The 14,307-nt window shown below is 42.8% G+C and overlaps 1 protein-coding gene across 1 annotated transcript; it reads right to left on the minus strand.

Moving 5' to 3' along the window:
• Positions 1 to 4,526: 4,526 nt before the first annotated feature.
• On the minus strand, positions 4,527 to 8,778 carry LOC149840479 (uncharacterized). The gene has a single exon (XM_090003173.1). The coding sequence runs from the start codon at positions 8,078 to 8,080 to the stop codon at positions 5,603 to 5,605; it is 2,478 nt and encodes an 825-aa protein (XP_089859299.1). The 5' UTR covers positions 8,081 to 8,778; the 3' UTR covers positions 4,527 to 5,602.
• Positions 8,779 to 14,307: the final 5,529 nt, after the last annotated feature.

Below are 14,307 nucleotides of genomic sequence, written 5' to 3' on the forward strand. Positions count from 1 at the left end.
ATCAACTCAGTTGATTCATCCACATCCCTAGGTCCAGCCAAGTCATCAGGCCCACCACTGTTCAAGCTAGCCGAATTTGTGGCCCAAAAACTGAGAGAACCAAAGAGTACCAAGACTATTTTTGCTGATCCACATGAGCTATAGACATCAAAACTCAGCCTTCCTGGGGCAGAGATCTTTACCATCATCTTCATCGGATGCAGGTCATTTAGGTGACAAAATTGACATAGATTTAATGTATTTGACAACTACAGAGAAAACCAACATCCATGCTTAGATTTCTGATGCACAATAAGTTCAAATCAATTGTATGGGATACTGGGAAAGAATCACCAAGTTTACAATCTGAAAGTCAAGCTCAAGCAATTTCCAGACTTGCTTTCCGAATTCATCCAAGAGGGAAAATTATGCTAAACTGCAAATAAGACGGGCACAGTTCAAATCATGGTAGACCCAAATCTGAGCAAGCAGCAAATCCACATCCTAATTCAGATACTAACTAAATCCAATCAGGATCCCACTGAAATATGGTTGCATTAAAAAATTTATAAATGTTACAAATCCCGCTAGTTTCCAACCCCCCAGCGAAGAGGTTTCCAAGGGGAAGGATTCAAATGGATCGACGCAATGGGAAACCTGCCAAATGTTCTTGAAAAAACTAGATCTTGCCCTCCATTTCCACAATACATACAAGACTACAAAGTTAAAATTTTTACTGAAAAGTTAAATAAGGAAACCAATAATCAAAAGACAAGGGGAGAAAAGAGAGAGAGAAGTTGGATCCAAGTTCAGGTCTGAGTTTGACAGAATTGGACAGTAGCCATGGTCGAGTTGGATGTAAGTGTACCTTGGTACACTAACATCAATGATTGAGGTTCAAGTTTGTATAGGCAGGCCAAAGTTCACTAAAACTAATCTGTATATCACCATAACCATCATGCTTTGTAACATTTACAGGAATCAGCTTTATGAGTCATATTTCTCCACAATCAGATTTGTGAGTCATATTTCTCCACCACTTCCTATTTAAAGCTAAAACATAAGATCTCCATTTTCATAATTTATTCTCTCTCTCAAAGTCGTTGTTGGTCCACCCCTTCACCCAAATCTTTCAACAATTATATTATCCTCCCGGTCTTGTTTCAGATATATTTATAACAAAACTTGCCATTGAGTCCTATAAACAAGTCCCAACCTAGATAAAGCAGGAGCTGCAGATCATGTCATCTGGATAGTTGGTCTTTTAAAACAAAATTTGCCAAATCCCAGGAAGAAAGTGCTATTAAAGACTAGCTTGCACATAATATATAATAGATAGAAATACATAACATTTAAAAGACTCTGATAGCTGATGAGAAACTAGACGAGTTGCATACTTAGAAGTGCAGAGGTGGTCAAAAAGAATTGTCTGAATTATCTAATTAAGACAAATGAAAATGGATAATAATTAAACTTCTTCTGTTTAATTGAGATTTTTTAACAATGATATATTGGACAGCATAACTATGGTTACCTCTCCTCATTAAGATGAATGAAAATTAATAAAGATCATCTCAATGTTTATACTATGTTTCAAAGCTAATTTATGACCATCCTATTTCATTGACTGATCGACAAAGATGGATAGTGCCTAACTTTTTACTTTTTGGTGTGCGCATAGTGTAAGGGAGGGTTCAGCCAGGCTATACCTAATTAAATGAAAATAGCATATAATAATTATTTATTTAGTTATTAAACTTAATTGTCACTGTCTATTTTGGTAGCATTAACCCAATGCCCTTGAAACCAATTTTTTCCCAAAAGGGACACACCCAATAGCTAAAAATCATTAAAGCCATAACGCTCACAGAGAGGGAGGGAGGGAGATGATGACCACAATGCACTTTAGGCAGAGATTTGGGAGGTCAAATTTGGGGATTTACTTGCAAGCATGGAGGGACAGGTGAGTACAAGGAGAAGAGGGTCCTGGCAGATCTTCTCTAGTTTTGAGCTTCTAAAGTTGATTTTTCATCAATGGTAGAGGAAATGGCTTTTTAAGAGATTATGATTCCCCTGGTTCTAGCAAGTCATGGAATTTAGCATTGCATTATACATTTCTCATATTAGTGACTGCAACATGTAAAGGATTTTCTCTGACAGACTGACAGTTTATTAGGTAACTTACTATAACTAGAACTTAAGACTGGCTCATGGCAAAGTGTGGAATGTCTGTTTTATAAAGAGATTTTTTCTTTTTGCAGCTAGGCCAAGGGATAAACCAACCACCACCACCACCAATCATCGACAACACATTGGCATGCCTCTGGTTGGTAAAGCCCTTGAGGTCACCCCTGCCTACCAAGTACACCCAGCTTCAACCTTGCTGCAAGGGTCGCCCCATGTGGGTTTTGAACCATGGTCTTCCTATGACAGGTGAGAACCACAGTTGCCGCTAACCAGGAAGGTGAAGCCCTTGTGGGCTCTTTCATTTTATTTTTTGTTTAGAGCAGGAAAAGTAGAGTTTCCTTATTGGCTTTTCATCAAAGTTATGTGACAGATCTAGATTGGTTAAACCTTTTCACAATGTGGTTTACCATTTTTTACTTTCTTCCCCCTCAGATGCTATTCAGTTTATCCTATTTTGGCATTAGGTGAGGAAGAAAATTGCTATTACTTTTAAACTTTTATTTATTTGTTTATTTGCATATGTATTATGTGTTAGCCTTCATATTCAAGGTTGAATAATTGTTCTATTCTCTTACATATGTAGAAAAAAAGGATCAATCATATTTTTGCATTTAATTGTTTAATGCTATGTCACATGGGTGCGGGTGCGGCACTTTCAAAAAACTTGGGTGCGGGGATGCGGCAAAAATCTCTCTCTCTCTCTCTCTCTCTCTCTCTCTCTCTCTCTCTCTCTCTCTCTTTATATATATATATATATATAGTGCAAAAGTTGGACATAAATGACCCTGGGTGCAGTCAATGCACCCAGGGTCAGGTTGACCACACCGAGTGCCGCACCCCCATCGCGTCGACGCGGGTGCGGCACCCAGTTGGCCGAGTCCCTGTGACATAGGTTTAATGTTGTTACGTATGGCTGCCACTATATATTGTGGTTTGCAAATTAGTGGTTGGTAACAGTGGATGGTTTCCTACAGTTTTACCATTTCATGAGTCTATGATGCAAGACATGTTATATTGAATGCATTATGTTACATTATGTTATTATCTTAACGTTTGGTTGTGGATAGCTTGAAAGTTCGTGATGAATTAGATGGATTGCTTGCTATAAAAGAAGGTGTTCTCTTTGAGTTTTGGGCTTTATAAAGGAAGTATACAGAACGATAACTATTAGAATTATTTTTCTACTTACACCGTCCATTTACATGAGAAAGAGAGGGATATAAATTGCAGGGCAGGGAGCTCAATAAAACATGTAGTTTTCCAGAATTGGACTATGACCATCTCTTTGAAACCTCTATAAAAGATTATTGCATTTATGAAAATAAAATAACTATAGTTAGAAATACTAAGTCTGGTCTTCTTGAACAAGCATGTGTGCTTTTGTTTTTTGTTTTTTTTTTGTGTGTGTGTGTCACAAGGAGGCACTAACAGTACAGCAAAAGGTAGAGGAGTGTTAACTATTGATCATATAACAAAACTAGAAACATGTGAAAGAAGAAACCAATAAGAAAACAAAGTACCCATGTTAACAAGGTTTCTCCAAACTAAAATGATATATACCTTGCAATGTTCGGTGTTTCTAATCCAAGCACACTTTTCTGATGTCAAAAGGATGAAAACTTGTAAGAAGAAACAAGAAGGAAATAATCAAAGCAAAACCAATGTGGCAGAAAGATAAGGATAGACATATTGGGTTTAATGACTATTTCATTGTTAGACCCCGAACTCACATGGAAAAGTAGAAAGGAACCCAAATTAGTGCCTCATCAGAAAAGTGTAATAACATTGGAATATTTCCAGTCCTTGATTACAATATTTCTCAAAAAGGAGGCCAAGAGAAGAAGATGAAACCAACTTTCAGTGTTGTTCAACCACCAGACAACTGAGATCAAGCATAAAAAGTCTTGAATATTTGCATGTGCCTTTCTTTTTTTTCCTGGTTTGTTGGGCAAAATGATCTAGTTAAGTTGCAAATATAAAGGTATAGAGACAAGGTAATGATATGGTTACAGGAAAGATCCTAAAAGTTTCAGAAGCGTGACCATGAACACATTCCAACATGTTTGGATATGCACAGAACTTTTTAATAACAGTAGCATAAGTTTCCCCCAAATGTCAGGGTTCTTCCTATTATAATGCTATTTTTTTCTTTTAAGAAAATTAATGGCCTTGGAAGGTATCATTCCCCGTGAAATATCAAGTGATATACCATACATATATTCGCCCCATGCCTAAAGGCACTTATATTTTGAGAAAATCATCAACCAAGTAATTTCATACAAAGAAACTTCCAGACCAACATAAGAGAAGCTTTTCTCTCTGTTAGGCAATCCTAGTAAATCGTTAATAGTTCAAAAAAATTTTTAAGTTCCATCTTATGAGGTTAACATTTACAAACATGTGTTTGCTCCAGCAAATATATATGACCATTGAAAGATCATGCATGTGATGAGCAATAAAAAAGAAGTTAAAAAGAACAGAATAACATGGTGACATCTCCAATTAAGAAAAACAGGCACTTAATTCAACAAATGAACTTACAGGACAGATAGTTGGAACCCTGTAAGACTGACAACCAAAATATGTATTCAGTAACTGATTGCCTCATTGCTACAAACAGAAAAAGGAAATTAGAAGGCCAACATATAGATTCATTATATAACAGAAGAAACCCAACAAGCACATCATAGCACTATGTTGTCCCTTAGATGGCCCTATGATTGTTATTTAGAAGACACAATCTTCTATTGAACGGTTGAATCATACATGCAAACGAATAATGCACTCATCTCAGCATTAAACACAATTCAGGACATATAAATTGCCCACAGAATAAAAAAGCAATACCAAAATATGTATTCAGTAACTGATTGCCTCATTGCTACAAACAGAAAAAGAAAATTAGAAGGGCAACATATAGATTCATTAGATAACAGAAGAAACCCAACAAGCACATCATAGCACTATGTTGTCCCTTGGATGACACTATGATTGTTATTTAGATGACATAATCTTCTATTGAATGGCTGAACCATACATGCAAATGAATAATGCACTCATCTCAGCATTAAAGACAATTCAGGACATATAAATAGCCCACAGAATAAAAAAGCAATACCAAAATTCTAGCCAATGTTAACCAAAATCATGTTAACTATTTTGAAATGACATCGTCTTGTAGACAAATTTGAGGTTAGATCATCAGAAAAGGCCGTGTGACAATATTTGAAATCAATGACCAGCTGTCATGGTGAAATGTCCACAACATAAGCTAGTCAATAGCAAAAAAGAAACCTCACAGAGGTGCTCTGATTATGTCAAAACCAGCAAATGCTCAAACTGCTAGTTCAGCATTATGAGAGCAGTTAATCCATCCATGACCATCCGAGCCTCTGAAGAAAATCATGTCCAGGCAATCCGGTATTAGATCAAGCTGTCACTGTTTGGCAGGTTCCCCCATCTCATCATTCTTAGCTTCTGTTATTACCTGCAGAAGTTCCATAGGTGTTGCAGCTGGATCCAGTTCCAGGCAAGCCTTTGGTGCATTTTCAGCTTCTTCACCAGTCAGCAGCCGAGAAGGAACCTGGTGTGAAAACCGAAACAACTCTTCTCTAGGAATTTTTCGAACTTTCTCAGGATCCATATTCCTCTGAAATACTGTTTTGAAACCAGGAACCTTCACTAGAGGAGCAATAGATACACCGCAGTCTTCTACAAAATCATCAAGCACCTCCACCATGTCATACTTATGTACCACCTCATCCGGGGTTGATTCATTCCAGTCCTTTGACCAGTTTCTGTAGAGGGCACACACATCGCCTTTTCTAGGAAATATTCTGATGACCCCTCGTAACCCTTTCTCCCATCTGACCTTGTGAGAGAAAACATTGACGTTATCATTTACCTCATACCTACTCACCCTGAACTCTCCGTTGGTCTTGGCAAAACCACATGCAACCCAATTCATAGGGCCCAGTTCACTGTTGCTTTTGGAGCTGAGCCAACTAATTCGCATCTTGAAAGGGTGTACAGATATCACTTTCTGAACAAACGCATAAAAACGAGGCATGCCATCATCATCATCATAAGCTGCCCATACCTGATTAGCTTCAAAGGATTTCTCACACCGATCCTTGTCAAAATCATGAAAATCAGGATCAATAACATTGATTGACGACAGTCCATCTGGTTCTTCATACGAAACATCCATAGAAACATTGCACTCTTTTGATGAATTCCTTTTCTTTCCCTTTTTCGAAGACCCATCAGACTTTCCCTGATCATGCACATCACCATTGTCATTCGACATGCCTTTTTCCTTTGCATTTGGCTGGGCTTTTTCGCTTTCTTTGGCTTTTGCTACAGCCCCCAACTTCCAATCTTCTAGTTTTTTTTTAATTTCATTTCTAGCCTTCACCATTAGTATGCTGCGAGTATCCTGCACTGTTGAGTCCCTCAGAGAGCCGCTATACTGTTTGTAAGGAAACCGAGCCTGCATGCCCCTTGAGATGCCATTCAGCTTTTCTGCTTCATAGGCGTCCCTGCTAGAATTAGAGGTCATGTGGAAACTGTCTGCTCTATGTCCAGATGCATTCCGCACACCATCTTTGCCGTTGGCCATACCCATATATTCATTATCGTCACAATCACCAAGACTGTCTCTGTCCATGCTTCTTCTTTTCTTATCAGGCCTTTGAATGAAACTTTCACTTCCACCAGGGTATGCTTGGGAATTCCCTGGATATAATCCACTTGAGGTGCTCTTAACGTTATGGCTGCTCCTCCGAGCTTCCTCCCTTCTAGCTGCTGCTTGTGCTTCCTCCCGCTCTCTTTTGACTTTCTCATATGTTTGATGAACCACATTGGCAGCAGCAGCAGCAGAAGAAGATGATGCATTAGCGCTCGCAACACCGGCTGTTCTAGAGAATGCACCCCACTGGAAGTTCGGGTTATGAAATGATTCGGTACCTTGACCTGGAGGGAACCCGCTTGGAAGGACGCCATCCCTTCCTGGAACATGAGCATTATTTCCATGCATGTTTTGATTCGGTTGACCATGCTGTTGCGAGATCGTCCAAGGAAAAGTGCCCGAAGCTCTCGGCACAGTACCTGTCTCAATGGCCAGGAATGGTTCATGGCAATTGGGACACAACAGATTGTGATTAACGTACACACGAAGATACTCATATTGCATCTTGCACCGATTGCAACTTGTCCAAAATGTGCTCGGTTTCGATTGACGATGAGCTGGAGGGGGTGCCGGAGGAGCGCGTGGAGCTGGCTTCTGTGTTCTAGCATCAGAGCCTGTATTACCATTACTGAATTTGTATAAGCCGTTCACACCACTACCAGAGGCACCGGCTCGTGGAGCAGTACTATCTGTTATAGCATCAGAACTTGCATTACTATTAGGTATATTGTATAAGCCATTCACACCACGGGCAGCTGCACCCCTTCGCGGAGCAGCAGCAGCAGCAGCAGGCCTACCCGGCTGCGAAGCCTTCTGCGGGAACCCCTTAAGATTCCTCTTATGGTCGTAAGCCGACCTCCGAAACTTGTCCGATAGCACACTCCACGCCTCTGAAACTAGCTTAAATGCTCCCTCTGCCCCCACAGACTTGTTCTTATCAGGGTGCAGCTTAAGAGCTAGCTTTCTATACTGTTTCTTCACAGTCTCATCGTCCGCCATAGCATTCACGCACAGAATTTCATACCAGTCCGTCTCCCCATTGACCTTCTTCTCCGCTGCGGCATACACGTCGAAGGTGGCCAACATCTGATTGATGCCCTCCAATGTGGGGTACAATTGTGATGCCTTCAACGCGAATTTCTTCGCCCCCTCGAGATCTTTCGCCTTGAACTTCCGCTCGGCGATATCCTTCGCCCTAGTGGCCTCGTCCTTGTTACACTCCATCACTCTCCTACTCCTATAGCCCTACCGACTTTCAATTCTCACTGTACCCACCTACAATTCTGAAGCCAAACATCGGAAACCAACTCAAAGCAACTCAACCACCTATCAGAAATCCCAGAAATCCCCATATTCTCCGATCATCTGATCCTTTCTACCACTATCAGAAACCCTAGAAGGGAGGGGGAGAATCCAAATTCGGACGAAAAACTATCAGAATCACAACGCTTCTACTCGATCGAACAAAACTAAAAGAAAACCCTAATTTTCTCCCTCCCAACCAATCAAAACCCCAATTTCTTCTCGCTCTTCCCCAACTAAGTTGAAAATACAAAACAATCACAGAAAACAAAGGAAAAATCAAGGAATCGAGAATCGGAAAAAGGGGTGGAAAAAACGACCTAGATACGATCAAACGGCCAGAAATCACACCCGAGAATTCTCAGATCGGGATGGAAATCCAGAACCGTTTGATCTAGGACATAGGAGGGCAGTGTGAAACAGAAACTAAGGCAAATAAAGGACTCAAATGCAAACACAAACTGAAGAAATTAGGGTTTACCTGATCACAGAAACAGATTGAGGAAGAAGATGAAAAACTTTTAGGTCAATTCCTCCATTTTTTTTTCCATCCCATCACAAAAAAAAAATTTGGTGTTTTTACAGGAGACCTAAACCAAAAGAATCCTTAAAATAAAAGACCCTTTATTTTTTCCTTACCCCATCATACATAAATACGTAGATTGGAATTTTTGATTGGTTGGAATTAATATTTAATTATTTTTTGTATGCCCAAAACATAACTAGGGTTAGTTTTTAACCCTAGGTGTGGTTAGGGCATTAAGGCTAAAAATGGAAAAAAAAATTAGTGGAGGGATTTTAAAGGGGCTTGATAATGGAAATTTTTGTTTATTTATTTATTTTGTGTTTGTATATATTTTTATAGAATTATGAGCTAGGGCTGGATGTTAAAGTATGCAAAGTTATATGTATATTTTCCTATTAATTATGGCCGAGGAAAAATAATACTAGGGGTGGGATCCAGGTCTTAAGTTTAGGGTTTTGCCCGTGAGTAACCATGGTTACCAGCATGGTTAGGCTAACTAGACCCATGGTTAAGGAGAATTACATGGACCACCCGAAAATAAAACCTATGTGATCCCCTTCATTGTGGGACCCACCACCTAGCATTTTATAGAACCCCTCCAACCACAAACATAAACCCTAACATATACAATGATAATTAAAGCTAAAATTTACAGTAATTCATACTTAACAACAAATGTCAAGTAAAATGACTAGGCTTATATCTCTTCTAACAATTCTCTGAAATTGCTCTCTCTCTATATATCTATATCTATATATATTGAGTTTGTTAATGTTTCATTCATTCAAATGCAGATTCAGTACATCATACTAGAAATTGGAACTTGGCTTGATCCAGATCTCTTGTTTCATGTTATCCTTTTATTAGTTTCAAGTCATCCTTTATTCTAGCTGTATCTCTCAACTTGATAACCAGCATAAATTTTATTTGGATGGTGAAGGAAAACCCTAACCAGAACTGGGACACTTATTAAGCCTGCCTCTACCTCCAGGTTGAGAAATCGACCACCCAACCTTCCATGCCCCAACCGTGACAAAGCAATGGCAACCCCCATGTGCCAGCCGGAATTGATCCCGGGGATAACCAACTTAAAGCTGGCCATGATGTTATCCTTAGGGGTTAAGACTTATCCATGCAAACAAAGGTTATGAGCTTGTTGTACAAGGCATTCAACTTTAGCCAGTTGTTACCGATATGAAACAAGCTCTCTTAGTCTCAATGGAATATGCAGGGTATTGATTTTTACATGCATCATGATTAAGAGAAAATTGATATTTCCTGACTTTGGTTTGTCATCTATGAAACATAATAGAGTGAATTAGATTAGATTATTGTCACGGGCCTATTTCCTTCAATGGGCCAGCGCGGCGCGACGATCCTTCCTTACCGCCGCAAGCCTACTCGTCAGCTCGCTTGCCCGTCGCGGAAGCTTGTAATCAGAGTGCAAGAGAGCAAGAGAGAATAGAGGGAGAGAAATTGCAATCACAAGAAGCAATCACAACGAGGGTGAACAAAAGAAAGCTCAACGCATTTAATTCATTCACAATTTTGCCCGCAGGCTATTACAGTTCAAGTATACGGGCTGCCCCTTCGGGGTATTGATTCACCTGAACCGGGCAACTTACATCAGACTCAACAAAAGCAAAACAGACTCTAAGTGCAACTGTACACTGTAAGTCGCAAGGGAACATGCTCCCCCCTTCAAATCATGCGCCGTCCTCGGCGCCATCTGTTTCGTGGTAAGCCCTGACTTCAGCCGGGTAGCGGCTATTCATTCGAAATGCAGGCTCCCACGTTGGTTCCGTTGTTTCCTCCCACTGCACCAAGTATTTCTTCGCTTGCCCCAAGTAGTTGACCTTGTGGCGAATGATCTAACTGAGGTGTTTCTCGGCCAGTTGTGCTGCCGGGGCCCTCTGCATGATGGGAGCGCGTTGCGGCACATTGCGTTCCGGGTCTTCATCATCTGGATGGAACTGCTTGAGGTTGCACACGTAGAACACCGGGTGCACCTTGAAGTCTGGGGGCAACTCCAGCTTGTATGCCAGCTTGCCCACCTTCTTTGTGATGGTGAAGGGTCCCTCATACTTTCTGAGTAGTCCGCGGTGCCGCCCGCGGAAGATGCCTGTGCGACCAGGATATAACTTCACCAACACTTGGTCCCCAACTTGGAACCCTGCGGGCCGACGGTGTTTATCCGCCCACTTCTTCATTCTCTTTGCCGCTTTGTGTAAAAATGCCCTCGCTAACTCATTTTGCTCGTGCCAGTCGCGAACAAACTGATAGGCGAATGATGGCCTTCCCTTTTCCTGTGTGGCAAGAGTGTGCGGGGTCAGTGGCTGCTGCCCCGTGGCTATCTCGAATAGACTGTGGCCTGAAGACTCGCTCTTCTGCAGATTATAACAAAACTATGCCACATCAAAGAGCTTCACCCAATTTTTCTGATTGGCACTAACAAAGTGCCTAAGGTACTGCTCCAGGATCCCGTTGATACGCTCTGTCTGCCCATTTGTCTGCGGCTGGAAGCTAGTTGAAAACAGCAACTCAGAGTCAAGTAGCCGAAATACTTCACGCCAGAACTTGCCCGTGAAGCGAGCATCACGATCACTCACAATGCTCTTTGGTATGCCCCAGTGCTTCACCACATGCTTTACGAACAACTCTGCAGTCTTCTCTGCAGGGCACTCCTTAGAAGCTGGGATGAAGGTGGCATACTTTGAGAAACGATCCACCACGACCAGAATAGAACTGAGGCCCTCTACCTTTGGCAGACTAACAATAAAGTCCATGGAGATGCTATCCCAAGGACGTTCTGGAATTGGTAGAGGCTCAAGGAGACCGGCAGTCTTCTGATTTGTCCCTTTATCCTGCTGGCAGATGAGGCATGTCCGCACATACCCCTCAACGTCGTCTCTCATCTGCAGCCAATAGTAGCCGCGCTCAAGGAGTGCTAAGGTCCGCTCCTGACCAGGATGGCTGGCCCATAGTGTATCATGGCACTCCTTGAGTAGCTCTCGGCGAAGGCTTTCCCACCGTGGTACAAAGATGTGTCCCCCTTTTGTTACGAGGAGGCCATCTTGTAGCCAAAATCGCCGAGTCTTCCCTGTCTGCACCAGAGAAACAAGGTGTTGTGCGGTCGGATCCTGCTGCGTACCCTCGCGGATGCGGCTCAGCAGTGCACCCTCCAAATGCACTTCAGAAGACTCCGCACGCGCAGTGGCCAGTTCAGCCCTACGGCTCAGGGCATCTGCCACAACGTTGGTCTTTTCAACCTTGTACTCCAAGGCAAAGTCGAACTCAGCCAAAAACATCTACCATCGAGCTTGTTTAGGCGTCAACTTCTTTTGTGTCTGAAAATAGCTCGTGGCCACATTGTCCGTCTTGACGACGAACTCGGCACCCAAAAGGTAGTGCCGCCAGGTCCTGAGGCAATACACAATGGCGGTCATCTCACGTTCGTGCACTGTGTAACGCCTCTCTGCATCCTTCAGCTTGCGACTCTCATATGCGATCGGATGACCATCTTGCATAATAACTCCGCCAATGGCAAAGTTTGAGGCATCAGTGTGGACGTCGAAGGGTCTCGAATGATCAGGCAGTCGTAACACTGGCTCCCTCACTAAAACTTTCTTCAAGCCATCAAAGGCATCTTGGCACGCTCCTGTCCAGAGCCATACCCGATTCTTCTTTAACAAATCCGTGAGGGGCGCAGCAATGAGGGAATAACCTTCGATGAAACGCCGATAGTAGTTTGCCAAACCAAGAAATGACCGCAATTCTGGCACTTTGCTTGGTGGAACCCATTCCTGGATGACCCTTATTTTCTGCCCATCCATACGCAGCACACCACGCCCCACAACGTGGCCAAGGAAGCTGATCTTCTCCTGCCCGAAGAGACACTTCTCTCGTTTGACACAGAGGTCATTCTCCTTCAGCACCTGAAACACTGTTCGCAAGTGCCCGACATGTTCCTCCATGTTACTGCTGTAGATTACGATATCATCCAGATAGACTACCACAAACTTGTCTAAGTAAGGGTAGAAGATCTGGTTCATTAAAGTCGTGAACGTGGCTGGAGCATTTGTCAACCCGAATGGTATTACTAGAAATTCGTAAGCACCATAACGGGTGACACAAGTTGTTTTCGGCTCATCACCTTCAGCAATCCTCACCTGCCAGTAACCCGATCGCAGATCTAACTTGGAAAAGATATGAGCACTGCCTAGCTGATCGAACAAGTCCGCTATCAATGGCAATGGGTACTTGTTCTTCACCGTGACCTTGTTCAAAGCACGGTAATCCACACATAACCGTTTAGAGCCATCATGTTTCATCTGGAAAAGGACCGGGGCACCAAATGGGGCTTTTGATGGACGAACAATGCCTGCGTCCAACATCTCGTCTAGCTGCCTACGCAGCTCCTTCAACTCTGCTGGCCCCATACGGTATGGAATCATTGCGGGAGGCTTTGCTCCTGGGGTCAACTCAATCTTGTGGTCGACCTCGCGTCTTGGCGGAAGACGTTTTGGCAATTCCGGAGGCATCACTTCCCGAAACTCCTCCAGTAGAGGGGCTAGGGTCGGCGGCACTGCTGCTTCTACCTTCCCTTCATCTGCACGCACTGCAACTAAGAATGTCTGCTCCCCATGCTTGACACCCTTCTTCAGTTGCATTGCTGATAACACTGAAGACTTGCCTTTCTGCGTAAGGCACTGCACTGTGTGGGACAGGTCTGATCCCATGATCGTCAACGTGTTAAACTTTGGCAGCATCATCACATTCTGGCTTCGCAGAAACTCCATACCTAGAATCACCTTGAAATCGTCCAGGGGCACCACAGAGAAGTTGGCTTTGCCGACCCAACTCTCCACTTGAGTAGCCACATCTCTTGCTTCACCAAGGATGGGCTTGGCCTCAGAGTTTACTGTTTTGATAGTCCTCTGCTTTGGCCCAGTTTTCAAGCCCAACCGCTCTGCCTCTTCCCGCGAGACAAAGTTGTGTGTGGCCCCAGAGTCTACCATTACCGAAGTAGACTTTCCATTCATAATGACTTCTACGTACATAAGTTCCTTACTGACCTGCATGTTCTTAGCTACGCAACTTTTAGCTGCGTTAATCGATCGCATGGCGCCCATCCTCGGTTGCATGGTCTCAGTGTCGCTGCCTTCAATATCGCTGCATTCTTTCTGTGCAGCATTGGCTTGCCCGTCGTCCTTTACAAGGCGCTTTGGGCATTGCTGGGCGATATGTCTATCACCACAGAACCAACATGTCACAACTGCACCCTTGTTGTTGTTGTTATGCTTTGTGTAGTTCTGTTTCTTTTCGAATTGATGGTGTGTCGACGTCTTACCTTTATCGTTGCGCTGCTCATCCTTCTTGCCTTCGTGGTCAGGCTTCTTCCCAACTTTGGTTGATGGGGTGAAAGGCTTGCGCTGAGTGTCAACTAAGCGCTCAGCCGCCACATATGCATCTTCCAAAATACGGGGGTTGCACCTTTCCACTTCAGACTGTGCCCATGGTTGAAGTCCCACAATGAACCAGTTGAGCATGTCGTCTTCTGGCATGTTAGGTATCTCCAGCATAAGCTTCTGGAACGTTCTGACATAGTCTTGCAACGAACCAG

Source organism: Nuphar pumila, chromosome 4, assembly GCF_984573655.1.
Source record: "Nuphar pumila chromosome 4, dmNupPumi1.hap1.1, whole genome shotgun sequence".
In the NCBI taxonomy this organism is placed as follows: domain Eukaryota; kingdom Viridiplantae; phylum Streptophyta; class Magnoliopsida; order Nymphaeales; family Nymphaeaceae; genus Nuphar; species Nuphar pumila.